The following is a 26621-nucleotide window of genomic DNA, read 5'->3' as shown; positions in this document are numbered from 1 at the left end:
TACAAAAATGGATTAGGGACGTTACGATACGAAATACCCCTAATTATGTGAGAACAGCGCAAAATGAAAAAGACGTAGAAGAAAAGTACGGAAGCTAATTACTGACGGACACCGTTTCGCTACGGGAAGTTGCAGCATGAAGAAGGAGCAAGTCGCTCACTGTCAGTTTTCCGTCTGGTATCCGATATTTAAAAAGCATACAATTAAAAGGTAACTCGATCTTTATGTGTGTACGCAATACTACGCATGGCTCTATTACGTTCATATTTTTTCTTGACCATATCCCATTGTAATTTCCAGACATTTATCATCAATCGTGATATGAAATGTTGTGACTGTGCCCTCATGCTTCTACTTTCATCTGTCGTGACCTCTTGATTCGATGAACCGTGTTGCTAATTATGTATTTATTTTTGCAGTGTGATTCTTCCATTGCCTCAAAATGTAATTGATTATTTACTGGACGACGGGACGCTGGTAGTCTCTGGGAGGTATGACCACCACATAGCACAAAAATAGTCTTATTGATTGAAATTGACTTTCTTTTTTTAATTATTTTATCTTCACAAGTGACCACATTGGACAACGAACACATATTAACAGTGATTCGGATCCCGAGGAAGACATTCAGGTAAGAGGAAACCACTATTGTTGTTTATTATATGAATCCATATCGAAGACAGTTGTTGTCACTATACAAAGTTTCTTTCTATTTTTGGTCTTTTCTGACCACTGTGTATTTGTCATGTTGTGAACATTTCCTCTTCCTTGTAGTGGTCAGATGACGAAACAACTAACACAGTCACAGTAAGCAAAAAAATAAAAATGATAACAATGGATGGAGGATGGACAATTGCACAAATTGATCACCGTATGTGTTTTCACCAGGCGCCAGAGTTCCCAGAATTCACAGCTAAAGTATTGGAGGCGGTCAATGCTTTGGGTGGTCGTGTTTTTCCTAAACTCAACTGGAGCGCTCCAAAGGTATAAAAAAAAAGCATACTTGTGTGAAATGATTTCTTTTTTTTCCACAATAATAAAATATTGTGTGTTTATTTTAGGACGCTAACTGGATTGCACTGAACAGCTCACTTCAGTGTCAGAGTCTTAGCGAAATATTTCTCCTCTTCAAAAGCTCCGACTTTATCACCCACGACCTCACGCAGCCGTAAGCCCATAATACACAAGTGTTAGCTGTAAAGTTGTCATTAAAGTTTCAACTTTTTCATCCTATGTTGTCATCATGCAGATTCCTTCACTGCAATGACCAGGATTCCCCGGATCCTCTTATTAATTATGAGGTATTAAAAAAACAAGCAATGAAAATCAAGTCATGTTGTGTTTATTAAATGTTCAGTGTGCAACATTTCCTCTGCTCAGCTGGTTCTGAGAAAGTGGAGCGAGCTGATTCCTGGCGGGGAGTTCCGCTGCTTCGTGAAGGAAAATAAACTGATCGGTGAGTCCAATAAATCAGCATGCTTTCTATACTGACATGAAAAAAAAAAAAACAATGGTTTAAATGCTCCAAAAAAATCAATTCAATTGCTCAAAGCTTGTTAAAAAAAATGCTATTACAGGTGACGTCCGACTTACGACCGGCTCGACTTACGACCACGACCCCCAGACCCTATTTTTACAATTTTAACTCTACGCCTGGCATCGCAACGCGCTAGCAGGCCGGCAACGCGTACAACAATTTTGGCCAGACAGCCAGCCAGCATCTCACGCTTGTACAACACTCGACCGCGTGATAGCACCAGTGGGGGGAGTTTGCCAGTCATTTAGCCTCTGAGATTCAATATTTTGAATGGATTTCGACTTGCGACCATTTTGACTTATGAGCGTTTGGTCGGAATGGAACTCGGTCGTAAGTCGGAACTCATGACAAAGCAATTGGTGGCGCCAAAACACCTTCAATTAAAAGCCATCTATTTTCAGTCAAAGTCATATAAAATCGCCTGTATTTTATTTTGGCATCTAAGCAAAGGTCCGGACAACTAAAAAAAGTGTGTGAAGGGCCATGTTTGTATTTAATATTTTGCATGTAGTTGAAGAACCAGCCCATTCATATTGTGCCATGTTTATATCATGCACATTTTTGTTCTCAAATTTGCATATGGGCAAACTGCCAACATCCATAGATGGGGGGAAAAAAATCCACTATATGTCCTATTTGTTGTGTTTCCGCCCTCGCGTAAATTCTGATTATTGTCTTTGTTTCTACGTGTTGCCAGCCATCAGCCAAAGAGACTACACTCAGTATTATCCGCACATCTTAAAACAGGAAGAGGCCATCGTTGACGCCATCCACCATTTTTTTAGCCAGCACGTTCAGTATAACTTCTTGGATGAGGACTGTGAGTATTTACTCCTTTTTTTCACATTTTCTTTTCTTTTCTTTTCTTTTAATGTCTCCTAAATGTTTTCATGTTGCGTTTGAGCCCCGTATCGACTTGCCGCCTCACTGTTTTCCAGTCGTGTTGGATGTCTACAGAGACAGCCAGGTACGCGCCAGCGCATTCCTGACAAGGTAAGGCGTCAAGTAACTCACGTCAATGTTTTCAGGGAAGGGTTTGGCTGGTTGATCTCGATCCGTTCGGCGAGGTCACCGATTCGCTTCTGTTCAGCTGGGCGGAGCTGACGTCCGGCGGCGACATCGCGCGCCGGCAGGTTTGTTCACCGCGCGAGCCGTCCCCCCGCACGGCCATTCAAACTCGGCGACGTCTGTTGCAGGACGGTCCGGCTTTCCGCTACACCACCAGTGAGGTGACGGTTCAGCCCAGTCCTTGCCTGAGCTATCGCATCCCACGTGACTTTGTGGACCTGTCCACCGGAGAGGACGCTTACAAGCTCATCGATTTCCTCAAGCTGGTGAGTGGCTTGACTCAAAACAGTACTGTATTTATTTGAGTAGAACGCGCACCCCTAATTTTCAATTAGAAATCGGTGTGACATTTTGCTTCACTTTTTCTCAGCATTAAATATACAGGTAACGTCCGACTTACGACCGGCTCGACTTACGACCGCGACCTCCAGACCCAATTTTCTTTAAATGTTAATTCTACGCCTGGCACCGCAACGCGCTAGCAGGCCGGCAACGGGTACGGCAATTTTTGGCCAGCCAGCATGTCACACTTGCACAGCAATCGACCACCTAATGGCACCAGAGGGGAAGGGGAGTTTGCCAGTCATTTAGCCTCAGAGTCTCTTCAACATTTTGAATGGATTTCGACTTACGACCATTTTGACTTCCAACCGTTTGGTCGGAACGGAACTCGGTCGTAAGTCGGATGTTACCTATATATGATCATTTTTTTTTCCCAGGACTCGTTTATAACGTGCACCCAAACTTTGAGTTCTTCTTTAGGTCGAAAATTGTGCGCGTTACACTTGAATAAATACTGTATTTTTTTTTTTTTTTTTTAACATAAGAGCACACTTATCGTCATTATCCTTTTCACATATATAGTTTTACATCTCTGGACGTTTTATGCTGCAAATTTGATAAAGTCGCGAGTAAAAAATGACTTTTTTAACTACTAAAGGTAGTGCAATCCTCACACACCTGCACACCCAGTTTATAAGCAAATTGTCTTCACACGATTTCATGCGCGTATTTAATCAACTCTTTATGTTTGCTGAGTTCTTTATGCAACCCTAAAAAATGTGTCTATTCACTGAATTATCATCCAACTCAACAGCAGAAAAGCCAACAAGAGGACGAAGAAGGAGAAGAAGAAGAAGAAGAAGCGCCTCCGCAGTGACAGGAAAGCCAATGTGTGTCGTCACGTGACCCCCAAGCAGTCATCCGGAAGTTTCCCACGTGACATCATCGTTACGGTTACGGTACATCGCCTAGCATGTTTCACATCCAATTTTTTTCCCCGGTGCACAATTTCAACAAGACTGTTTACAAAGTTTTGAGCAAAGTATCTCCGCTTTTTTTCCCCTTCTTTTTAAATGGATGCCCTTTTCCCATCATGCATCTCTCTAGACATTAAACTTGTTGTCATGTATCGAGTGAGCCGTCGCATTGGGTGCATGCCGCCAAAGCGCCACATTAGCAATTGATTTGTGCGTTGACGTCACAGCTCCAAATGACGCCGGCGGCGGCGGAATGAGCGCCGAGCGGCCCTCTTCAATTTGCATTGTGTGCCGCAGACAAAACCCCCCTCACCCCCCTCCGGTGGATTGAAATTGCAATTGCACCAGTGTGGGAGTTAAAGAGGTGAAAGAGCCAGAGTGGAAAAGGAAAATGTGGCGTGTTTATCATCATCGTGGGTGGCGTCCCGCCTTGACCCGTTTTGTGCTTCGGACGCCATTCGTTTGAATCTACATTCCATTAATTCGGTGATGTGCAAAAATGTGTGCGCTCCAGTGCCGGCCGGGCTTCTTGTCATTTTCACTCCAATTCCAGGACCTTCACAATATTCAGTTTTAGGACGACATTTAATTCAGCGTCAGAAAACGCTTCTTTCATCATTAAAAAAAGTTAATTACTAAATTATATGGGTCTGAAGTTATTTGAGCTTGAAATGGGGGCGGCTGTACAAATACAATGCAATACATATTGATTGATAAAACGCTTTTAACGGCTGAAGCTGGAACAAAGCGCTAACATGGGAAAAAAAGGGAAATGCTGCCACCTTGTGGAAGGGAAAAACATTGCCAGAGGTCTGGCCAGTACTTTATTGGCACCCTCACAAGAAAAAACAAAATCCAAACAAATTTAGGAATAGCACTCCACGAAGGTAAGCAAAATAACGTAGCAAAAAGAATGTAATAACTTCCACTCCATTTTAAGATATATATATATATATATATATATATATATATATATATATATATATATATATATATATTAAAAGTTATTTTACCTTTATTTCATGTATCTATATTATATATTGAGGTAAGTAATCTTTTATTTCTATGATATATATATATTTTTTTAAGTTATTTTACTTTTTTTTTAATGTATCTTTTAGATTTTCCAAAAATCAATGTCACGAGTGTTAATGAAAATTCATGAGGCACGGTGTTGATTGATTGATTGATTGATTGATTATTTTTTTATTTGTTAAATTTTTACTGATTTGTTTTTTATTTATTGTTTGTTTATTTATTTACTTGTTTATTTCCCTTTTTATTTACTCTTATTTGTTTTTATGGCTGGTTATTTGATTCTTGTTTTTATACACTTCCGGTTTGAGTGGACGCTGGCGCGTGTGGCTGCCGCTGCTCACAAAAAAATATCCTGCGACTGTAAAGTGTCCTTGAGAGTTTTGAAAGGCGCTTAGAATTGAAATGTATTATGATGATGATGATTCTAAAGTTGCCTTTCATCTGATATGTCCCTATTTCACCTCATGAAAAGCCCTCCCGTCTTTGTGTTTGTCAAAGGGGTGAGTACTGTTTATATCCCCTCACACAAGTTGGGAAACGGCGTGTGAATTGTTTGCCTTGTCATTTGAATTGTTTATTCAAATAAGACGCAGAGGTTAACAGCATGTAAAATCTTCATCAAGTGAGTTGCAGGGAGTCAGTGCGTCGATGCAAAGGCTGATTTTCTACAACAAAGAAGGGAAGGGGGCTGGCGGGCGGGGGTTAGTAGGGAGGTGTTTTCCTTTGCTCCAGCTGAGAAAGGGCTGCAGTGCTTTGCAGCCTGAATACTCATGAGCAGGCGGGACTGCGACTCTACCGACCCCCCACCCCCACCCCCCCCAACTCACCTCACCACCACCTTCACCGCCTCCACCCATGCAAGTACGTATTAAGTGTTGACGATACAGCCTGAGATGACCTCTACAGCTGTCATATCTGCGAGGCTCTGATTTCCCCCCCCCTCCCCATCAGTGTCGTCATGGCGTCGGAAGGACGCCGAGCCAACAAATTGTTTGCCTTTTATTGTGCTGCATTGCTAAAAGTGGAAAGGCGCTGACAGCTTTTCAATTAATCTCCAGGTGACAACATATGTTGCGTCGAGCGTGACAAAGGCACTGACGTCCATCCGGAAACTGCAGGGACTTGCCTTCAAAATAAGATTTTGAAACAGGAAAAACAGCCAATCCTACATTTATTTTTTAAAACGATCCGCGCTATTTTCAGATGAGGAAGGTCATTTCAAAATAAAGTGTAACATTAAGGAAAGCAGCCTTATTTGGTAAACAAAATAATATCACATCTTTTCTAAATGCTATCTAGCTATCCGTTGCTATTTGGCTGGCTATCTAATAGCTATCTACTAGCTGTCTGGCTGGCTACTAGCTATAAAGCTATCTATCAGCTAGCTAGCTTTCTATCTATTTGAGTTACTTCCGGGTCGAGTGAAGGCTGCCGTGTGTGGCTGCCACTGCTCGCCCATAGAGAAACATCCTATGACTAAAGTGACCTTGAGAGTTTTGAAAGGCGCTTAGAAATGAAATGGATTATTATTATAAATATCAAAAATGTCAGCTATGACTCATTTTGACAGCAATAAAACATTTTTAAAAAGGCAGCATCTCTGAAATGTCATCAATTTTGCTGAAGTCATCGAGAATACCCTCTAACTGGCTAACTAGATATCTAGCTAGTTATCTATTAGCTAGCTAGTTTTCTATCTATTTGAGTCATTCCGGGTTGAGTGAATGCTGGCGCATGTGGTTGCCGCTGCTCACCCACAGAAAAGAACTTACTCTGTGACTGTAAAGTGACCTTGAGACTTTTGAAAGGCGCTTAGACATTAAATGGGTTATTATTGTTACTACCCTGAAAGAACATTTTAATTTGAGTGCGTCACTGTTTTACGATTAAGTTCTTGTCCAGTGAGGATGTTCGTCTGCGTACGCTCTCAGTCGTACAGGAGTGGTCCATCGATGAGAAGGTTTCTTCAGCCGTCATCTGGACTTTTTGGGAAAAAAGAAACCTTCTCATCAGTGAGGCTGTCGCAGGTCAAATTTAATCGAGCAAAATGGACCGTTGATCTAAACCAAGTTAACCGTGTTGACGCGGAAACACTAAACAGTGAAATCATAAAACAAATTGAAAAGAAAACGGTCGGTTAAAAAAAAAAAATAATAAAAATGTAACACTCTTATTTTTAAATGCCGTGACAGGAAACGGAAGCTCGCCCGACGACTTGACAGCCGAGGAGGAGGCGGGAGCAAGGCGGAAAGGGGGAGGGCGACGAGAGGAACCGCGACGCGGCAACACGGCAACCTGCTTGCAGGACTCACATGGTCCTGCCGCACCGCTCACCGCTCACTCGCTCACTCACTCACTCCCGGGACAGCACTCTCAAAAGTCGGAACCTTCACCTCCATCTATAAATAGATTTTACATTGATATTTTAACCCGGCTCCCCCCGTCCGGTCTTAGGCAGCGCCATGGCTCGGGAGAACGGAGACGCCAGCGGGGGGGACACCTGGAAGAAACAAGTGGACGACATCAAGAAGATGTTCGATTTGAAGGAAGTCCTCGGGACGTGAGTACAAAAGCAACTTTGAGCGACCTCCGCGTTTCTCTGCGACGTTCATCCAATGCTAGCGTGCCAACAAAGTGACTTTGCCGTGACATTTTAGCACTTTAGCACCGGACCGTCAAATATTCTCTTTTGGGATTATGGGATACCGTTACTGAGCCATGACAGGTGTCGTTAATTAACAATATACATTTTTAATGCTGTATAAATGTATCTATTTTCAGTCGAGATATTTGCGTCAATATTTTATTTGCAGTTAAACAAAAAAAAAATATTGATATTGATATAATTGATATTCGTGATATTCATAATAGTCAACGATGGGGTAAACCTCTTTCAAATGCGAATAAGCTCATGTTATGTCGAATTGATTTTCCCTTAATCTTAGTTCGCCGGTAATGCTGTACAAATGTTTGTAATTTCAGTCGTGCAATTTGTAAAAATATCTTATTTACAGTCAAATAAATATTCATAAATGTCAACGAAGGGGTACGACTGGATATGGCTAGCCTCTTTCAAATACGAATAAGCTCATGTTATGTCGAATTGATTTTCCCTTAATCTTAGTTAGCCGGTAATGCTGTACAAATATATATATATATATATTTTCAGTCGAGCTATTTACGAAAATATCTGATTTACAGTCAAATAAATATTCATAAATGTCAAAGAAGGGGTACGACTGTATGGCTAGGCTCTTAAAAATACGAATTTGGCTAATGTCATGTCAAATTTATTTTTCTGTGTTCCTAGTTAACCGGTAATGGCGTACAAATATATGTACAGTAAAGTCTCGTTATATCGATATCGGATATATCGATAGTCCCGGTTATATCGATACTATTTCTATGCACGCACGGAGAAAATTACATGCAAACAGGGTCGGATATATCGATAGTCCCGGTTATATCGATATTTTTCGGACTCCCTTGAATATCGATATAACGAGACTTTACTGTATTTTCAGTTGAGCTATTTAAGCAAATATCCCGATTTAGTCAAATAAATATTTTCGTTAACATTCATAAAAGGATTACGACTGTATTACTAGGCTCTTACTTAGTAAGAATAGGCTAATGTTATGTCAAACTTCTTTTCCTATGTTCTTAGTTAGCCGGGCGAGTTTGTTACATACATTATTCGTAACTAAATTATTAACAAAAGAATGGCATGAAATGATGTTGTTTCGTGTCTTTATTTGTGTCAACCTGCTGCCCCATGACTTCATGGTTGACACGTGACAGTACCATTGACTACTGTACAAAAGGTTCTTGAAATCTCATGGTGACCCAAGACTTTTGCACAATACTATAAACGTACGCTAGCATAGCAATCGGCACAGTTTGAGTGTCCGCCCTAAAATATTCATGTGAACAGAAGATCCTAAATTGCCACTAGGGCCAAAATGCGTGCAACAACATATGCTTGGTAGAAGGATGAATCTTCATTCATGTTTCATGACATGGTGGCAAACAGCCCTGATTCATTTTCAGTTCAGGGATTTTTCTGCTGTTGTCGTCATCTTTTATTTACAGTATTTTTAATGACCCATGTGAGTTTTCTTGATTGTCACGGCCAAAAAGATAACAAAATGGCGCCATCGCATGACTTGTATGTGTTCAAAACGCCTTTTTTTTTTACTCACTATCGCCCGAGGAAAAGATTCCCGTTGATGAGCGCAAACGAGGTTTTAAGCGACTGAAGAAAGCCGCTCTCCACACCAGTGACAGTTGTTGTCACACTTACCCCCCCGCCCTCTTCTTCTCAGCCCCACTTGAAATGACACTCTTGTGTCTTGAGAGGGCTCTTTCTCTCTTTTTTTCCCTGCCTCCAGGCATCCCATAATCCCTCAACCATTTATTCTTATTATTTTCTGTTTACCGCGACCAGTGTCGAGAAGGGCGCGCATTGGGATTAACGGTGTTGGGCTTTCGTGGTTGGGGGGGTGTGAAAGCTGAATACAAGATGAAGATTTGGACAGGATGTTATAATGAGGCTTGACAAAAAAATGGCCGACGTAGCCTTTTCCTTTCGCCACATATTAACTCAACAAAATCGCTGCCAGTTTGGATGTAGCAACAAAATGGAAGAAGGGAGCGGTTAGCAAACAGGAGGTCACGGAGGAACGCTGTTTTGATTAGCGACAGAAATGAGTCAGCGTCCCAAAGGTGGCGTTTTGATTAGCCGTCCGGGGACGACAATTCATTTTGATCAACATTTTGCCGTCGTTCGAGTTTGAGAGGATGCGATGTCGCACATCCATCCCATCATGCTACGTACATCCTCCCCTGAGTGGGTCGCGATGCCCTCGCCATAATGACGCCGTGCGTGCGTCAACTCAAGTCCGCCTTGGGGCTATTTCCTGTTGAGTATTTAGGAAAGAATTCCAGCTAAAATGTCTTGTCTTGAGTTTCCTACATCAACTTTCAGATTTTGTTTTGAAGTCATAAGGAAATTATTATTTTCCCCCTTTATTTTTCTACTTAATGTCACGACTGACTCTTTGTTTATCCAACAAGTGCAGCCGAGTGTCAGCGCGCGACAAGGGATGCAAAGAGCCACCCCGAAAGATGGCGTGCGCTGACAGTGATGCATGATGGGAATGTTGGCATGCTGCCCTTAATTGATGCTCTAATTCCCGCTTGCCGTTTCTGGGACTTGACTTTTTCCTTCCTCGCTTACTTAGTGATGATGCGTTCGGGGCGTCCTCTGGTGCGTTCAGGGGTCCTTGGGTTTATCTCTCCGGCAGCTGGATCGTGTGCACGATATGGCGTTTCGATGGAGTTGGCGCTATCTTTGTTATTGCTCTTGGCAGCCTTGGTTCCCTTTTACCGAATGACATTGGCTATTTTTTTTTCTTCAGTTGATAGCAAGAAATGGCGTTAACAGAGCGTGAGCCGGGGGCAGCAAAATCCTCATGATGGATTTCTAGATAATCTATAATCCCACACCCCCCAAAAATGCTTTTTTTTTAAAGTATTTTACTGCCTTAGTGAAAATCGACTGATGACAAGTCCAAATGCTAATGCTAACGCCGAGGTCCGTTTAAAGGGAATGATAGCTCAATGCTAGCGATGCTACTGACTGTCCTGTTGCCCACTTGAAGAAAAAAAAAACAATGTAAATCAAGCCCACCAGCGAGGGGAATGAAGGTACAGTCACTGCTTTTCTAATTTATGTTTTATTACACAAAGAAATATTCAAAATTGTGTCCTTGAGAGTTTTGAATGGTGCTTAGAAATTAAATCTGTTATAATTATTATCAATGTTTGCTAGCGTAATGCTAACACGAAATGCAAAATGCAAGCTAACAAAACTAGCCTCGAATTTTCTTTCGTCAACCCTGAAAGCACAAAGCTTTCTTAACTCAAACAGAATAGGAATTGAAATGGACAATAACGGCGCAGATGTAGATTCTTTATCCTCTGCAAAAAATCACACGGATGGGAATGTAGTATGTAAGTGTGTAGAGTGTAAAAATGTGGCCAGGGTTTTTGTCACTGTCAATCCAATTCCAGGACCTCCAGAATATTGACTTTTCGGACTACATAATCCACTTGCGGTGCAAATCCCGACGCTGATTAAAAGCCGGGGTTCCCCCTTCGCACGTCCCTCCCCGCTTTCGATCAATACCTCCCGAGCCGCAGATGGCCCCGTTTTTCAACATGGCGCTTTATTACTCTTTTTGGCAATATCCAGCTTGTCAAAGATGGAGATTTATAAGGTCAGGGGTGTATTATTCTTTGCGGGGAAACCCCGTGTGACCGACTTTGTCATTTCTTTTTGACAGTCTGAGCACTGAACGGGGGTGTCGGTGGTGAGCGTGACTTGCCACGCTGCACGTGCACCTTTTTTTACCCTGCAAAAGGCTAAATGTCTTTTTTTTTTTGCAGGTCGTACCACAGCTATGGCTTTTTTTGCTGCTTTTTGCTTTATCCAATTCATTCATCCTCCACATGCGTTTGGCCATTGTTTTTTTTTTTTCCCTGTTAAAGGACAACCGACACGTCGGCACAAGTTGCGTCCATAATTTGTAAAATCACTTCAAATGCAGCCGATTGCGGTAACGCGCATAAAGAAGGTGTAAATTGACACAAATTCTCAGCGGAAAAATCAGCCCATTTCCAATGGAGCTTGTGCGCCATCTTGTGCATTTTCTAGTACGCTACATTGGAGTCCAGACGGCTCGAATTAGTACGGAATTACTTCTTTCACCGATGGCAAACTTTTATGCTTTCCTCTTCAGAAATATTTGAATCATAGTCATGAGTGGATGAGTCACAAGAAAGCATCTTCTCCCAATCTGAACTCTCTGAAGCCATTGTTTTGATTCTGGAGCAAGGCAGTTTGTGAAGGAGTATCCTGGCGTGACGTCACGAACAAGGGGGCGGGACCTTCTGAAACTCGCCATTTCCGAGCTCATTTTGTGGCAGTTTTGGGACACTTGAAGTCATTATTATTGGTGTTTTGCATTTGACTCCAAATATCAGCCAGCGTCTTTTGGCTATTTTAGATGCTATCAAACGTTTTTCTGATGTCAGTTAGGAAACCAAAAAAAAAAAAAAATGGTATCGGTTATCCTTCAATGTTTAATTTTGTCCCACAGAACCCCCCCCCCCACCATCACCCGCTTGTACATCCCATCTGCTGCGCGGCGTTTGCCGGTTCCGTCCGCCCCGTACGGGCGACGTCTGGAATGAATGACGCACTTTGGAGACCTGCTCTCCGCCGACGGTGCACATTTGTTTTGCAATCCCACCCGAGGGAAGAAGGCGCGGGGGTGTTTTCTCCAGTCGTCTTCATCTCAGCCACTATAATTGGCTCTTAATTGCTGCCGTGGCAACGCTACTATTTAAGTCTATGAGCGGTGCAGGAAATGGCACGCTGGAGGGATGTTAACTCTCTTTCCCCTCATTTCACTTCACAAGTTAATGTTTTTTTTTTTACTAATGGAGCGCACGTATGTGTGTGTGCTGTCTTCTTTTTATGCCCCATTGCCACTGTAATAGAATCTGCAGCCATCGCGCCGACCCTCCTGTTGCCATAGTGACTCAGCAAAGCCATGTTTTCCCCCCATGACATGTGGGTGAGAAGCACACAGCAAATCCTTGAAAAGGTTGTCAAGAACTTGTGAAAACGTGATCCTGCGCTGTCCTTTTATTTGTTATGGATGGCCGAGATTCGAACCCAGAACCCGTCATGATTGAAAGCACCCAAAAGCAAAAACTAGGTAGACTTGAACCCATTTTTGCACATTTGTGCGCACTTGAACGGCATCAAGACAATGCCAAGCCGCTGGCTATTGTTTGTGGTATGAAATTGAAGGAGCGCGTGGCGTGTGTTGACGCTGGTGACATCAGTAGCGTGCGTGTTAGTTGGCGTGTCGTTATCGGGCCCTCTGCGTGCACACGTGTCGGCCATTTTGAATGGATTTCGACTTACGACCATTTTGATTTACGACCGGTTGGTCGGAACGGAACCCAGTCGTAAGTCGGATGGTAGCTGTACTTGGTTTGACAGCGCCAATGCCTATGTGGAGTACCGTCGCCGCTTGGAATTGAAGCGTATTTACGTGGGACAGGAGCAAATAAGCAGTATGACAGTTTATTTGGGTTTTAAAAAGTCACATTTTCAATAAGCGACTTTTTTGGGAGTTTAGTCAAGATTGTGAGGGTGTCTAATCAGCATCACAACAACTCTCTTGTTGCGCGCCTTCCCTCTTCATTCATTCATTCATTCATTCATTCATTCATTCATTCATTCCCTTTGCTTTGCACAATGTGAACACGTCCAAGTGAGCAGTGCCGCTCAGCCGGGCGCTTCCGTGCGAGTCTCAGCGAGAAAAGCGCCTCCCTGCCAATCGTTGTTGGCCACCGGGAGATTTTCTTTGTGTAGCGAAGCGAGCCGTGATCATGTGACCTCGGGAAATCCAATCCGTGTTAACAACCAGAAGAAAGAGCCGTGCTTTGATGACACGCTCACCTGTCATCCGGGAGTCCATTTCATGAAGGCGGCTTGTGTGCGTTTTCAAAGAATAATAATTGAGCTGAAGTCGCTTCCAATGAAGCCTTCTGTCTATTATTCTCCCGCTTGTTTTGGAGGACGTGGAATTGGCCCAGGAGATCAAATAAAGTCCAAAGTGCAGCTCGTTGGGCTTTTATTTGACTCGCTCGTTGGCTCCGGATGATAGCTCAACTTTCAAAGCCAAACACTTTTGCCGTTGCGTCCGTCCGTCCGTCCGTCCTTAATCCAAATGGGATGAGCAAAAATGGACGAGAAATTGCCTCGACATGCAGGAAATCAAACTTTTGTCTTCATGGAACTCCTCATCTCGTTTCAACATAGTTCCTTGTCACAAAGAGCTCTTCCTTTCATAACTTTGCTACTGTGAAATGTTAATTTCTCCACTGCGAGACAAATAAAGGTACATTGAATCCAATCCAAATGAGGCAATACATGATTTCTTTTGACGCCTTGAGAGTGGCTGCTTTTACAGCTATTTTGTTTTTCTACTTCTTCCTTTCCTTTTCATCACTTTGCTGCTGTGAAATGTCAATTTCTCCATTTGCTGAAGCTAATCCAATCCAATGAAATCAGATGTAGGGATCGGTCTTTTGATCCATTTTAGAAATGGTCGTCACGGCGCTGCTCCACGTATGTGTTTATGAAAGCGCCTGTGCACCAATTTCATTTTCCACTTGTCCTTTCTCTCTCTCCCTCTTTTGACCCTTTCCCGAAAGCATTTCGCCGAGCTTGACATTTTAATCAATGAGCGTTTGCATCAATGGAGGGCAAATTACATCGGCGGCTCTTTCTATGGATGGTGAAATCAGCCTTTATCCCAGACAGACATGTGTACAATACTGTACTTGAGTCAGCTTCTCTTTCGTCTTCTCGGTGCGGCGGGAATATTGGTCGTTCTTTGCAGAGGATAACGAACAGACAGTGGTGTGCAGTGTGATATTGTTTGTATGTTTTTTCCACACGGCAATAATTTCAATAAGCAATTTTTCGATTGAGGGTACAATATGGTTGGTTCCTTGCAGAGTTAAGTCAAGAGCTTTTTCAAGTTAATCAGTCATTTTATTTTATTTTTTAACTGAGCAGAGAGAGGAGGGGTGAGCAGTAAACACACAAAGGATAAGGGGGAGGATAAATCCTTTTTTTGTTGCTAATATGCTAAGTCTTTCAGACACTGATGCGACACAGTGCTTTAGCTCACAAACTCTTCGCTTTACGAACATTAAATTTTGCGCACATATAATCTTGGCAAACAAACTAGTTTTCGGCGGACGAACCAAACCACATAGAGCGCCACGGTAGTTTCCATCACCCCCTTTCTTTGAGTGCAGACGTGGTTTGTTATCAAGGATACTTTTGCTGGTATGGGACAGAAAAAGACCCCACCACTCGCTAGTGTGAAGCCGAAGAGGACACAAAAGAAACACTGTTGATTTGGATTAATGAAAAGCAGCTAGCAGGGTACAGTGTGGGTTAGGGTATTATCGCCCAGAAAGCACGGTAACAAAGGTAAATAAAACAACTTTATTATACTGTACAGTTTATTTCTTTAATTACAATACAATAGCAAATTTATTATACATAAAATAAGGTATATTTTGTGTAGTTTTAAGGCTTATTTAGGAAGAAAAGTATGTTTTTTTGGGGACCTGGGAACCGATTATTCTCATTTTATTGGTTTCTTATGGGAAATACATGTTTGGAAGACAAACTTTTCACCTGAAACACACTTTCTGGGACCCAATTAAGTTCGTAAGCTGAGCTATCACTGTAGTTGAAACAAGGGGGGAAATGTGACATTAGATTGATGAGATAAATTTCCTTGAATATATTAGCCTTCAGGCAGCAGGCACTTGTTTTGAATATACAATGCATCGTTAGCTTAGTGCGCAAACACCGTATATGCTCCCTTTGTGGCAATCTAATATATGCTAACGGCTGCGTGGGCCTCGAAGGTATGAAAAGCCTCAAGAGGGGCGTGTTTGCATTTACAGCCTCCGTCCCCTCGCACACGTTTTGTCTTGACGTTGACGTCAGCGGCAACCACAACCGTCATTATCCGTGCAGGCAGGAGCTAACGTGATTGACGGACACAAAGCCTTCCGTGTGTACGTGTGTGTACATGTAGCATAAATCAAGCTCTGATTGTTTGCCTCATTTGGTCTCCAGGTATTTTCTTCAAGTCTGTGACTATACTGAATTCATTGGGCCTGGTCTGGTGAGTGCCGTGGGTGTCAGTGAATGAAAGTGTGGCTGTTCAGGTTTGTGGCTAGATGTTTACTCGCTTATCGTTAGCCACTTATAATAATAATACTAATAGGTTTCATTTCTAAGCACCTTTCAAATCTCTCAAGGTCACTTTAGAGTCACAGGATAAGTTTTTCTGTGGGTGAGCAGCGGCAGCCACACACGCCAGCGTTCACTTAACCCGGATAGCTAATGTTTCCTGACTCAGATAGCTCGGTAGCTAGCTATTTAGCTAATAGATAGCAAGCTATATAGATAGATAGCTAATAGCTAGCTAATATGTTTCCTGTCTGACTATGCTTCTTATGCTTATTATTTTTTTATCATTTTGTATTAAATTAGCTAACACCTTGTGTTAGCTAGCATAAAGGCGCAGTTGTGGTGCATTAGCGAGTGGACACTTTTTTTTCTTTGCACCATTTCCTCATTTGATTTTGAATGGATGAATATGAATGGATGTGTGATTATGTCATCGAGTTTTTCAATGACAAAGTGACGCCGACAGACAGGATGTGTCGATGGCTCCAATATTGAAGTGTTCAGTATTGAAAGAGGGTTAGCATAGCGGCAAATTGGTGACGCTGAAGGCAATGAACTCATCTGCATTCATCACGCCGCTTGTTTTTTTTTGTTTTTTTGTTTGTTTTCCTCGATCGGGAGGGCTTCCCAAATCTGAATTTCTCCTCATTTGCCTCCAATATTCGTCTGAATGATATTTCAACTTTGCGTCACTGGAAGAATGCCTCCAGTGAATCGCTAATTAAAATGCTAATTTGCCACCACCAGCCCAAAATGCCCCACTTGCCTGTTTGAAGCGGTTCCACTCGTTTTGTTCCTTCGACCCAGTTGATGAAGTTTTTTTAGAGCGCCGGCTCTCCATCACGGCGGTAACCACGGCGACACTTTTTTTTTCTGTGGACTCGGGCAACCAAGCAAACCAAATGGAATTGCCTCCAGTTTTTCACAGTCGCAAAACTTGATACATTTGTGCACACGTATTATTATTGTGAATTGTGAAGACCCACAATGCATCACACCGAGAGGTTCGCTCATCTCCATCCTCAATGTTTTTTGTCTTTCCAGGGGAGCCTTTTCCGAGGTGGTCCTGGCCCAGGAGAAGCTGACGGGTCGGATGTTTGCCGTCAAATGCATCCCGAAAAAGGCCCTGAAGGGGAAAGAAAGCAGCATTGAGAACGAGATCGCCGTGTTGAGGAAGTGAGAAAAATCCCACACGTACACACGCGCTTAAACACACCCGTATGAGCCATCTTTTTTTTGTGGTTGCTGGAGCAACGACACGTCTCCTCAATCACCCGCGACGACCCCCCCGGGTCACAATCTCAATCCCATCTCCCAGTAGCCATTTTCATCATCACTATTAAAATATCGCGGAACGACAAAGGGTGGACATTGCTTGCAATCATCTTCCCTTCCTGCGAAATGACACCCGTCCATCTTTTGTGGCCGTTTGAAGTGCAAATATTTACTTTGTTGTTATGACAACCCTTCCGGCACGAGCGGCGCCACGCCGTGAACGGATCGCCCCACCCCCCCACCCCAAAAATAAATCCCAATCATCTGATATGCCATGAAACAATCCATGTCCTCCATTCACAGCTCAAAAGGAGAATTGTATGAATGAGAGGGGCTTGATCATGTGACTCTGTAGCATCAGAGAAGGGCTCTTCTGCCAGCGCTCTACCTTTTTGCTGCCATTACACACACACACACACACACACACACACACACACACACATCGTGTTGATAAATGAATCACATGACGGAACTCCAGCTTTATCATCACTCATGCACTCATCGCTGTTTTTTTTTTTTTTTTTTACGCCCCTTCCGGGACCCTATGGGGATTTTTCCGTTGCTCCCAAAAGCTAAGCGATGATCAACCCACACACACCCACATAAAATCTGGCGTTCCAGGTGTGATGCTAACCCGCTCCTCTTTGTGCTTTGACCTGTCCAAATCGCTCGATGTTATTTTTACGTTAACCCTTCGAGGTATAGCGATGTTAACGTGTTAGCATCTTACCCAAAAGGGTCAAAGCGCATTGACGCTCTTGTTTATTGTTATTTTTTTTTTTGTCTTTGCAGGATCAAGCATGAAAATATCGTGGCGCTAGAGGACATCTACGAGAGTCCGGATCACCTTTATCTTATTATGCAACTGTGAGTTGAAACCATTTGAAAATATTGATCGGGAAGGGGCAAAGACATGGCATTTTTTTGGGGGGGGTGAATGTCCGACTGACCTCCTTGGGGGTCTTTAAATAAGAGAGGAAACCGTTCTGGAAACAGTTGGGTCAAGTTCAGTCGAAGTCCTTGTTATGGATTATGCCACAGCAGGTGTTATTTGTTGCTCCACGTGAAGAGATTAGCGCTCATGTTTGGGGCTTCTTGATTCCGCTGATCCAAACACGGCAGGGGGGGAGACTTACTCAGACTTTTAATCGGGAAATCCTTTCCCCTTGATTCGTTGAAAAAAACAAGACAAATGTTATTGTTTCTTTTTGCCGTTAATCCACATTTGTTTATCAATTATTTGTTGATACAGTGAGACCTTGGTTTACGAATTTAATTGGTTTCCAGACAGTGTGTAAGGCGAAAAGTGTGTATCCCCCCCCCAAAAAAAAACCCCATAGGAAACCATTAAAATGAGAATAATCCGTTCCCAGAGTTCCATAAAATATATTTTTTAACTAAATAAGCCTTAAAACTACACACAACATACATAATGAAAGAAATACACTACACTGTATAATAAAGTCACTTTATTGACATTTGTGATAGTCATTGATGGCTTGATGGAATTGCGTTGGAGGTCGGAGATCAGAGGGAATTGCTGTTTGGAAAGAGAGGCACATTACATGAGGACTAATTAAAGAAATAAACTGCAGTGTAAAATGAAGTCGTTTTATTTACCTTTGTGATGGTCGTTGATGGTTTGATGGAATGGCGTTGGACACTTACAAACATCCATCCATCTGTTGTTTCCTTTCACAATTCATCGGCCACCTACAATTACAGACCATAATGACATCTTACGGCATCGAATGCGAATCGTTTGTCCGCCGCATCCTTTTTGTCTTTCCAAACAGGAAGCGCTTAAGGGAAATCCCTCCGTTGGCCAGACGACACCAACTTTCCCGTCGTCATCCGTTAGCCTATTAGCCTATTAGCCGAGCCATTCCGTTTACTGCTTGGCTCCTCCCGAGAGGGAAGTTGGCGTTTGCAATTATAACATGGCCTTTTTTGCACGGTGTAAAGACAATGAAGTGGTCTCAGGTGAGCGGAGAGGAAGTAAAAAAAAGCCATCCATTGTCCATTCGTCGCCTTTGGTCTCCTTTTGTCCATTCGCATCTCATTTCCATCGCCATCACCTCTTGCGCCGCACCTGCTCACACGGAATTCAATTTGCTTCCTTTGTTTTTTTTTAACCTTCCACGCTCCGGCAAAGCTTTTCATACATCCGCGCTAATCAGTGACCATGGCTCAGGCTCAGTAGGAGTGTTTGACTTTATAAGACAAAGTTGTCCAGCAGAGGGCGCTACGTGCCTGCACACCAAGTATTGAATCTGGACCAAATGAGCATAAATCCATCTTTTCTGGTCTATGAACAGGAGAAGATGCAATGAATGTCTATGCCTGTCACTATATGTCGCTGGCATAGATCCACAAATAAGGATACGGGGCATTTCAGCAATAATAAGCTGATCTTGTGTGGCACGTGTCCATCAGATGCGACTCCGCCGTGTTCCGATACCGCCCTGATGTAATTATTCCACACCTTAAACTGCGCAGGGTGTCCGGCGGCGAGCTCTTTGACCGAATCGTGGAAAAAGGCTTCTACACGGAGAAAGATGCCAGCACGCTCATCCGACAAGTCCTGGACGCTGTCAACTATCTTCACAACATGGGCATCGTGCACAGAGACCTGAAGGTAACGCCATTCCCTGGCTAGCGCTCACGTCTTAAGTGCATTTATTCGGGAATGGAAAAATGTGATGTGCAGTTTGACTTTTGGTTAAAGTGCCGGTCAGACCTCTAATAATGTTTTTCCCTTCCACGAGAGGGCAGCATTTGCCTTTTTTCCATGTTAGCCCTTTGCTACAGCTTCATCTGTTGTTAAAGCGCTATATCAATCAATATGTATGGCTGGACAGCCGCCCCATTTCAAGCTCAGATAACTCCAGACATCATCTGCCGTCAATGAGTTAATTCCATTCAAATTCCCGTTTATATATAGGTAACATCCGCTTCCGTTCCGACCAAACGGTTGTAAGTCAAAATGGTCGTAAGTTGAAATCCATTCAAAATGTGGAATAGAGACATGGACGCTAAATGACTCGCAAACCCCGCCCCCTCTGGTGCCGTCACACGGTCGATTGCTGTGCGAGTGTGTTACATGCTGGCTGGCTGGCCAAAATTGTCGTACGCGTTGCCGGCCTGCTAGCGCGTTGCGGTGCCAGGCGTAGAATTAAAATTTCAAACATCGGGTCTGGAGGTCTTGGTCGTAAGTACGGGTGGTTGTAAGTCGAGCCGGTCGTAAGTCAGGTGTTACCTGTATATATTTTGTCTGTCTTCCCCCTGTAGCCGGAAAACCTGCTGTACTTTAATCCCAATGACTATTCCAAGATCATGATCAGCGACTTTGGTCTTTCCAAGATGGAGGGCAGCGGCAACGTCATGTCCACCGCCTGCGGCACACCAGGATACGTCGGTAGGTCACAGGCGGTCGTAGCGTCGAGCTACGGAAGGTGTCACGCGCCACCTCGAATTGGATGCTAAAGGGCGATCAATATCAATGAAGTGCGTCTTAAGCGTTTGTATAAGGTACAACGTATACGTTGCGTCTTTCTCGGGATGGCCGCTTTCCAGCACATATGAATAATTCAATGTTGTTACCATCTGACACCAGGCAGATTAATGCAGGCTGGCTCATCCATTTAGTTCTTTATTTATCAATTTCATTCATCTTGTGTGTGTGTGTGTGTGTTTGTGTGCATACAGGCTCCCTCACTTATACAGCATTAATCAGCCCCGCCACACACACACACACCCTCATTCAATCAAACGTGTGTGCATTTGCATCTGCGGTGACAGGAGACAGATGTTCAGGACCCCCTCGCCCGTATCCACACAAACAAGCAATTGCTCAGCTTGTTGACACGCAATGTCAACAAGCTGGGTTCATTCAATCCATTCAAACCTTTTGCGCAGCCTGCGTTAGCTATCTTGAACTTGCATACTCGCCCGGATTGAAATTGAACTTTCAAAATAAAACCTATTTAAAATTCATTTCGTCATCTGCTTCCAAGAGCAACAAAACACTAAAAGCAACCCATTTAACGATGGTTTTTTTGGCGCCGTGACTAAGCTAATGTTTTACTGATGCCTTTACGGTACTTCCAGTAACGCAATCTCATCGCGTCGTCGTGCCAACGTGCTCCGCCATGTTCCAATTTCCAGTGCCCTTAAGCATTGAGAATAGTGTGCTTCAATTTAGTACCACAGGGATCCATCCTAAGTCCCATTGCATAACGTTGCAGGTGTGATGATACAGATTTAAATGTCACTAATTAGCATACAGTCCTTCACCCTCATAATTCCTGTGTTAATGTAGCATTCCAAAATAGAATCAGACTTCATTTTGGAAATCGGCAAAAGCGGCAGACGTTCACGTCACAATGACGCACACTGAAACTTGAAACAAAGTCGTCTCTGATTCAGCGCATGTGTGCAAGTCTTATTGATTTATTTTATTTCTTTAACCACATTTTTTTCATGTCGTGAATAGAAAAAAAAAGTTCAAAAGACAGATTTTGTAATGCCCAAGAGCCCGCATGAAATCATTTCAAAACTATTTTTCACATGTCCAAATCAACTCAAATTGCAATAAATAAAATAGATAATATTAATAATAATAATAAATAGATGAATAAACAGATAAATACAGAAAAATAAATACAGTAAAGTCTCGTTATATCGATATTCAAGGGAGTCGGAAAAAATATCGATATAACCGGGACTATCGATATATCCGATATCGATATAACGAGACTTTACTATACATCTAAAATGCATACATACATATAATACATACAAATTCATAAATAAATAGATAAATACATAAATAAATCGATAAATACATACAGCAATACATACAGAAATACATACATAAATAAATATGTAAATAAATAGATAAATGCATAAATAACTATATAATACATCAATACATGCATAAATAAATACACAAATAAATACAGAAATAAATAGATAAATACCTAAATAAATAAATACATACATAATACATAAATATATAAATAAATAACTAAACTGGTAAATACATAAATAAATATATACATAAATACATAAATAAATAGCTGAGATAATATAACATAAGTACGGTATGCAGATTTTTAAAAGTGGAGGTGTGGCTGTGTTTAGAATTTAATGCATAACATTCAAACTCCTGATAAGTAGTCGGTAAGCAGCATGCAACTGCCTCCATTTAAAGTGGACGTTTTGCTGTTCTAGTAGGCTTTTCCTTAGTTGATGTTAATAATTGGGCTATAAAAAAATCAAAACACGACACTTTGAGTTTGGGAAAAGTATTTTCAATCCTGATGAAGCTTGAAGATTCAAAATGGCTGACTGTTTCTTTCTCTGTGTGTTTCAGCGCCCGAAGTGCTCGCTCAGAAGCCGTACAGCAAGGCGGTGGACTGCTGGTCCATCGGGGTCATCGCCTACATTCTGTAGGTGGCAATCTTCATTCAGACAAATCGCCACTTGATTCGATATGGAAAAGAATTGCTACATTGACTTTTTAACCAAAAACTCAACCTTATGCATTCATCATTAGTCGCTGGTAAATGTCAGAAATTGCCCAATCATTCCCATTTATTAGTTGTGTGTGCGATGATGATGATGATGATGGTGGTGACGGTGTTGCTAGGCGCCATCATCATCATCAGAAGCAGATGCGACCTCGCACCATGCCCTTATATGGACCTGAATCCAGACGTATTATTATTCTTCCCGCGCCGACTTACCTCGGACCATCTCACGTGCGCACACGCCGACTCCAAATGGTGGAGGGTCACGTTGCGCGTCCTCCACAAGACCTGGGGTCAGGAGGTCATCAGGTCGAGGTCAGTCGCGGGTTAATGGGATGAAGTGCGTAAGATCACGGATGGCTCCCCCGCTGGCCGTTTGCGCAATTAGTCTGGCAATTTCCACCTTGTTGCCTTTTTGGCCGGCGCTCAGGTGGAAAGATCACATCAAGTAATCAGCCATGATAATCACCGACGCGACCACCAACTGCCGTATGGAAGGCTATCAAACAAAGGGGTCACGGCGACCAATCGCCCGTCCATCCGTCTTGTCTTTATCTGAAAGTTTCAGTCGGTTTGTCGTCGCTCACCTGAAGTGTCAGCAAAAAACACAAATGGCGAGTCTTTTTTCTTTCTTTTCTTCTCAGCCAGCAGGCAGCAGCACCTTGCCTCATATTTCCCTTCCGTGCGATGAACTCGTGAGTGTTTATCGATGGGGAACGGCATTTTAATGGCTCTTTAGCCAAACTTCGCTGCGCCCACCACTTGAGTAATGACGTTGCGGGTGATGTTTTGTCGGATCCGCATTCATTACAAATGGGAGACGGACGGGGCAATTTGTCTTGAGGCGTTCCGCATGTCATGGCGGCTTGATGGCGAGGGTGCACGTACTGCAAGATCACTCCAAAAGGAGCACTGGGGAGGGGGGGGGGGGTTATTTTGCAATCAAATGAAAAATTGCTTCAGCTGTTGTTAAAGCACTATTTAAACCAATATACAGGTAACGTCCAATTCACGATCGAGTTCCGTTCCAAACAAATGGTCGTAAGTTAACATCAATTCAAAATGTTGAATAGAGACTCGGAGGCTAAATGACTCGCAAACTCCAATCTGTGGTGCCATCACGCGGTCGATTGCTGTGCGAGCGTGAGATGCTGGCTGGCCGGCCAAAATTGTCGTACGCGTTGCCGACCTGCTAGCGCGATGCGGTGCCAGGTATAGAATTGAAATTTAAAAAATAGGGTCTGGAGATCACGGTTGGTCGTAAGTCGGATGTTACCTGTAAATGTATTGCATTGTATTTTGCACAGCAGCCCTCATTTCAAGTTTGCATAACTCCAGACCAACCTAACTTAGGAATGAGCATTTTTTCACAGCACCAGTGAATGAGTTAAAAAAAGCCTCGCTACTGTGAAAGAAAGCAAATGACGAAGCTTCGCTCCCTCGTTCGCAGGCTATGCGGCTATCCTCCCTTTTACGACGAGAACGACTCCAAGCTCTTTGAACAAATCCTCAAAGCCGACTACGAGTTTGACGCGCCGTACTGGGACGACATCTCCGACTCTGGTGAGCCTTCCTCCTCCTCCGTCACCAGTATCATCATCATCATCATCATCATCCTCCCCATACGGTCACTTCACCGTCCGTCTCTTCAATACGGAATGACGCCTGCTTTCCAACAGATGGTGTTCGGAGCAAGCCAAAAGCTTTTTGGGCTTCTTTGAAAGCAAATCATGAGCATTTTGGGATAAAGATAACACATATGCTTTAAACCGCTTGTCAATTATTTAGCCTCAAAATAGAGAGATAGCTACATAGATAGATAAATAGAAAGAAAGTTAGCTTTATAGATAGATAACTTTCTCGCCAGACATATAGCTTACTAGCTAAATAGATAGATATCATTCTAGCTAAATAGATTGTAGCCCGATATATAGCTTTCTAGCTAGCTAGTTAGATAGCTTTATAGATAGATGGATAGATTTTGAGCTAGCTCTATAGATACGTAGGAATTGAACCAAAGGACATGTCATTGAATCATCTGCTAGCTTCATGCTAACCTACACTGAAAACGCCAATGCCGCACACAATGTAATCAGGATAATATTAAAACTTGATCCCTTCCAGCCAAGGATTTCATCGGCAACCTGATGGAAAAAGACCCAGCCAAGCGCTTCACCTGCGAACAGGCTCTCCGCCATCCCTGGTGAGCAACGTCCGCACAGAATGGAGGCATTGATGATGGTGGCAAAACGATGCTCTCGCTTGCCAGGATCGCCGGAGACACGGCTCTCTGCAAGAACATCCACGAGTCCGTCAGCCGGCAAATTCGGAAAAACTTTGCCAAGAGCAAATGGAGGGTAAGCTCCTTTCACCCCCAAAACGTCACTTGAGGTGATTTAGTACGTCTGCTTCGGCCATTAATTTTTTTCCCGCCTTTCTCCCCGCAGCAAGCGTTCAACGCCACGGCGGTGGTTCGCCACATGCGCCGCCTGCAACTTGGCAGCGGCGCGGCGGGCGGCGCCGACGCTTGCAACCACAAGGTGGTCTCGCGAGGTCCCGGTCAGCCGGAGCGGAACGGGTCGGCTGCCGGACGCGGCGACGCTTCGTCTTTTGACAACTTGGCGCGCAAGGAATGTGAGTTTGCCACACGCGCGCGGACGGACATTTTAGTTCCACTTTTTCTTTGCTTGCTTTCATTGTTTCTTTACTTTGTAGTTTTTCTGTATTGTCTCTCTTTTTTTCTTTTCCTTTTTTCTTTTTCTGTATTTTCTTTCTTTTTCCTTTTTCCTTATTTGTCTTTTTTCTTTCATTTTCCTTTTTTTATTTTTTTCTTTCCTTTTTTTTTCTTTTTCATTCTTTTGTGTCTTTCTTCTTTCTTTTTTTCTTTCTTTCTTTTTCCCTTTTGTGTATTTTCTTTTTTTCCTTTTTCTTTTTCTTTCTTTTTGTCTTTTCTTTTTTCTTTTCTGTTTTTTTTGTTCTTTTTCTTTTTTCCTTTTTAATTGTTTATTTTTTCATCCGTTTTTCTTCATTTCTTTTTTTCGAATCTTTTTTATTGCTTTAACAATGTTTGTAAAGATGTGATGATATGAAAAGAAATCGTCCCTCTTAATTTTGTGTAAGCACTTCTCCCAATTGTTGTGATACGCGCATCAAATGTATCAAATTTAAAAAGGAAGGTTTTGGATGGACTTTGCATTTGTATGACTTTGGGATGGACGTCAAGGTCGTTCCCGTCCGTCAGGTGTGGCAGCGCCGGCCACCCCCTGCAGCCTGGCCTCGGCCGCGCCCGCCCCCGTGCCGGCGGAGACCAAGTGACGCCGGGTGTCGCGGGGGACCAGCTGGGAGGCGACGGCGCTGTGAGGACACCAACAGATGACCTTCGGACGTCCGTTCACTTCTGCTAAATGCTCGTGTTCTCCCCCTCAGCTGGTTCCTCGCCCTGCTCTGAGACGAGCGGAGGACCTTAACCTCCCCTCCTCCTCCATGACTGGAATCTGGCTGTACGACATCAGCGACTCCGGCCGAGCATGTTTGTGAGTTGCCTGGCGCTGAATCAACACCCCTTCCTTCTGAATCTCGTCTCTCCTTCGCCATTTTAATGAACTTCTTTCTTTTCAAGTCGCGACTGGAATGTTTTAACCCCCCCCCCTCCTCCCTTCCATCTCTTTTACTTCAAGGTGTTTTTTTTTTCTTTTCTTTCCATCGCTGTCAAAAATTCGCTGGAGGATTTCTCATAACAAAAGACCGCCATCACGGCGATTGGTCGCCACTACCTCATGCTCGTTATTACCCGGCTTGAAAAAGCAAAACAGCTCCTTAATGGGAGTGCGGGTGATTTCCCATCATGCACTTGGTCCTGGCATCGCTTCTTATATTTGCTTTTTTAAATCATCTCTACTCGGGACTTCACAGGATTCCATTCAACATTTCAAATGCAACGTGTAGCATCTTTTTAAGATTATTTTTATTCTGATTAGTATTTTTCCCCTTTGGGGCTCGTCCGTCCGTCCGTCCGTCCGTCTGAAAAAGTGCTTTTAAATAACCAT

General features: G+C 43.1%; 2 protein-coding genes across 5 annotated transcripts; both read left to right on the top strand.

Annotated features, from left to right (window-relative positions):
- Positions 1 to 53: 53 nt before the first annotated feature.
- Positions 54 to 4507, top strand: cdc123 (cell division cycle 123 homolog (S. cerevisiae)). Of its 3 annotated transcripts, none has more exons than XM_088989115.1 (13): positions 54 to 210; positions 420 to 491; positions 571 to 631; positions 775 to 807; positions 889 to 984; positions 1062 to 1168; positions 1250 to 1301; positions 1381 to 1456; positions 2235 to 2357; positions 2476 to 2504; positions 2566 to 2670; positions 2734 to 2871; positions 3705 to 4507. In XM_088989115.1, the coding sequence occupies exons 1-13, from the start codon at positions 137 to 139 to the stop codon at positions 3762 to 3764; spliced, it is 1026 nt and encodes a 341-aa protein (XP_088845241.1). In that variant the 5' UTR covers positions 54 to 136; the 3' UTR covers positions 3765 to 4507. The 3 variants fall into 3 exon arrangements, with proteins under 3 accessions (XP_088845241.1, XP_088845239.1, XP_088845240.1); XM_088989114.1 differs by having other exon boundaries at positions 55 to 210; positions 3702 to 4507; XM_088989113.1 differs by having other exon boundaries at positions 2566 to 2871; positions 3702 to 4507.
- Positions 4508 to 4971: 464 nt separating this feature from the next.
- Positions 4972 to 26586, top strand: camk1da (calcium/calmodulin dependent protein kinase IDa). 2 transcript variants are annotated; one of them, XM_088989107.1, is made up of 13 exons: positions 4973 to 7281; positions 7357 to 7462; positions 16811 to 16942; positions 17834 to 17908; positions 19541 to 19679; positions 20333 to 20459; positions 22419 to 22494; positions 24026 to 24138; positions 24700 to 24778; positions 24845 to 24932; positions 25023 to 25209; positions 25799 to 25931; positions 26002 to 26586. In XM_088989107.1, the coding sequence occupies exons 1-12, from the start codon at positions 7215 to 7217 to the stop codon at positions 25888 to 25890; spliced, it is 1281 nt and encodes a 426-aa protein (XP_088845233.1). In that variant the 5' UTR covers positions 4973 to 7214; the 3' UTR covers positions 25891 to 25931; positions 26002 to 26586. The 2 variants fall into 2 exon arrangements, with proteins under 2 accessions (XP_088845232.1, XP_088845233.1); XM_088989106.1 differs by having other exon boundaries at positions 4972 to 7281; positions 25799 to 26586.
- The last annotated feature ends 35 nt before the right edge of the window (positions 26587 to 26621 follow it).

This window comes from Hippocampus bargibanti, linkage group LG22 (assembly GCF_051943395.1).
Source record: "Hippocampus bargibanti isolate YZ-2025 linkage group LG22, ASM5194339v1, whole genome shotgun sequence".
Lineage (NCBI taxonomy): Eukaryota > Metazoa > Chordata > Actinopteri > Syngnathiformes > Syngnathidae > Hippocampus > Hippocampus bargibanti.
This window is presented reverse-complemented; position numbering and strand designations above follow the sequence as displayed.

What these genes read in the sequence shown, in the direction of transcription:
- cdc123 (XM_088989113.1), top strand. Translation starts at nt 137, where the DNA reads ATGAAGAAGGAGCAAGTCGCTCACTGTCAGTTTTCCGTCTGGTATCCG. An exon ending in ACGCTGGTAGTCTCTGGGAG is followed by an intron (nt 492 to 570) that starts GTATGACCACCA and finishes TATCTTCACAAG; the next exon opens with TGACCACATTGGACAACGAA. An exon ending in TAACTTCTTGGATGAGGACT is followed by an intron (nt 2,358 to 2,475) that starts GTGAGTATTTAC and finishes ACTGTTTTCCAG; the next exon opens with TCGTGTTGGATGTCTACAGA.
- camk1da (XM_088989106.1), top strand. Translation starts at nt 7,215, where the DNA reads ATGGTCCTGCCGCACCGCTCACCGCTCACTCGCTCACTCACTCACTCC. An exon ending in TTGCCAAGAGCAAATGGAGG is followed by an intron (nt 24,933 to 25,022) that starts GTAAGCTCCTTT and finishes TTCTCCCCGCAG; the next exon opens with CAAGCGTTCAACGCCACGGC. An exon ending in CAACTTGGCGCGCAAGGAAT is followed by an intron (nt 25,210 to 25,798) that starts GTGAGTTTGCCA and finishes ATGGACGTCAAG; the next exon opens with GTCGTTCCCGTCCGTCAGGT.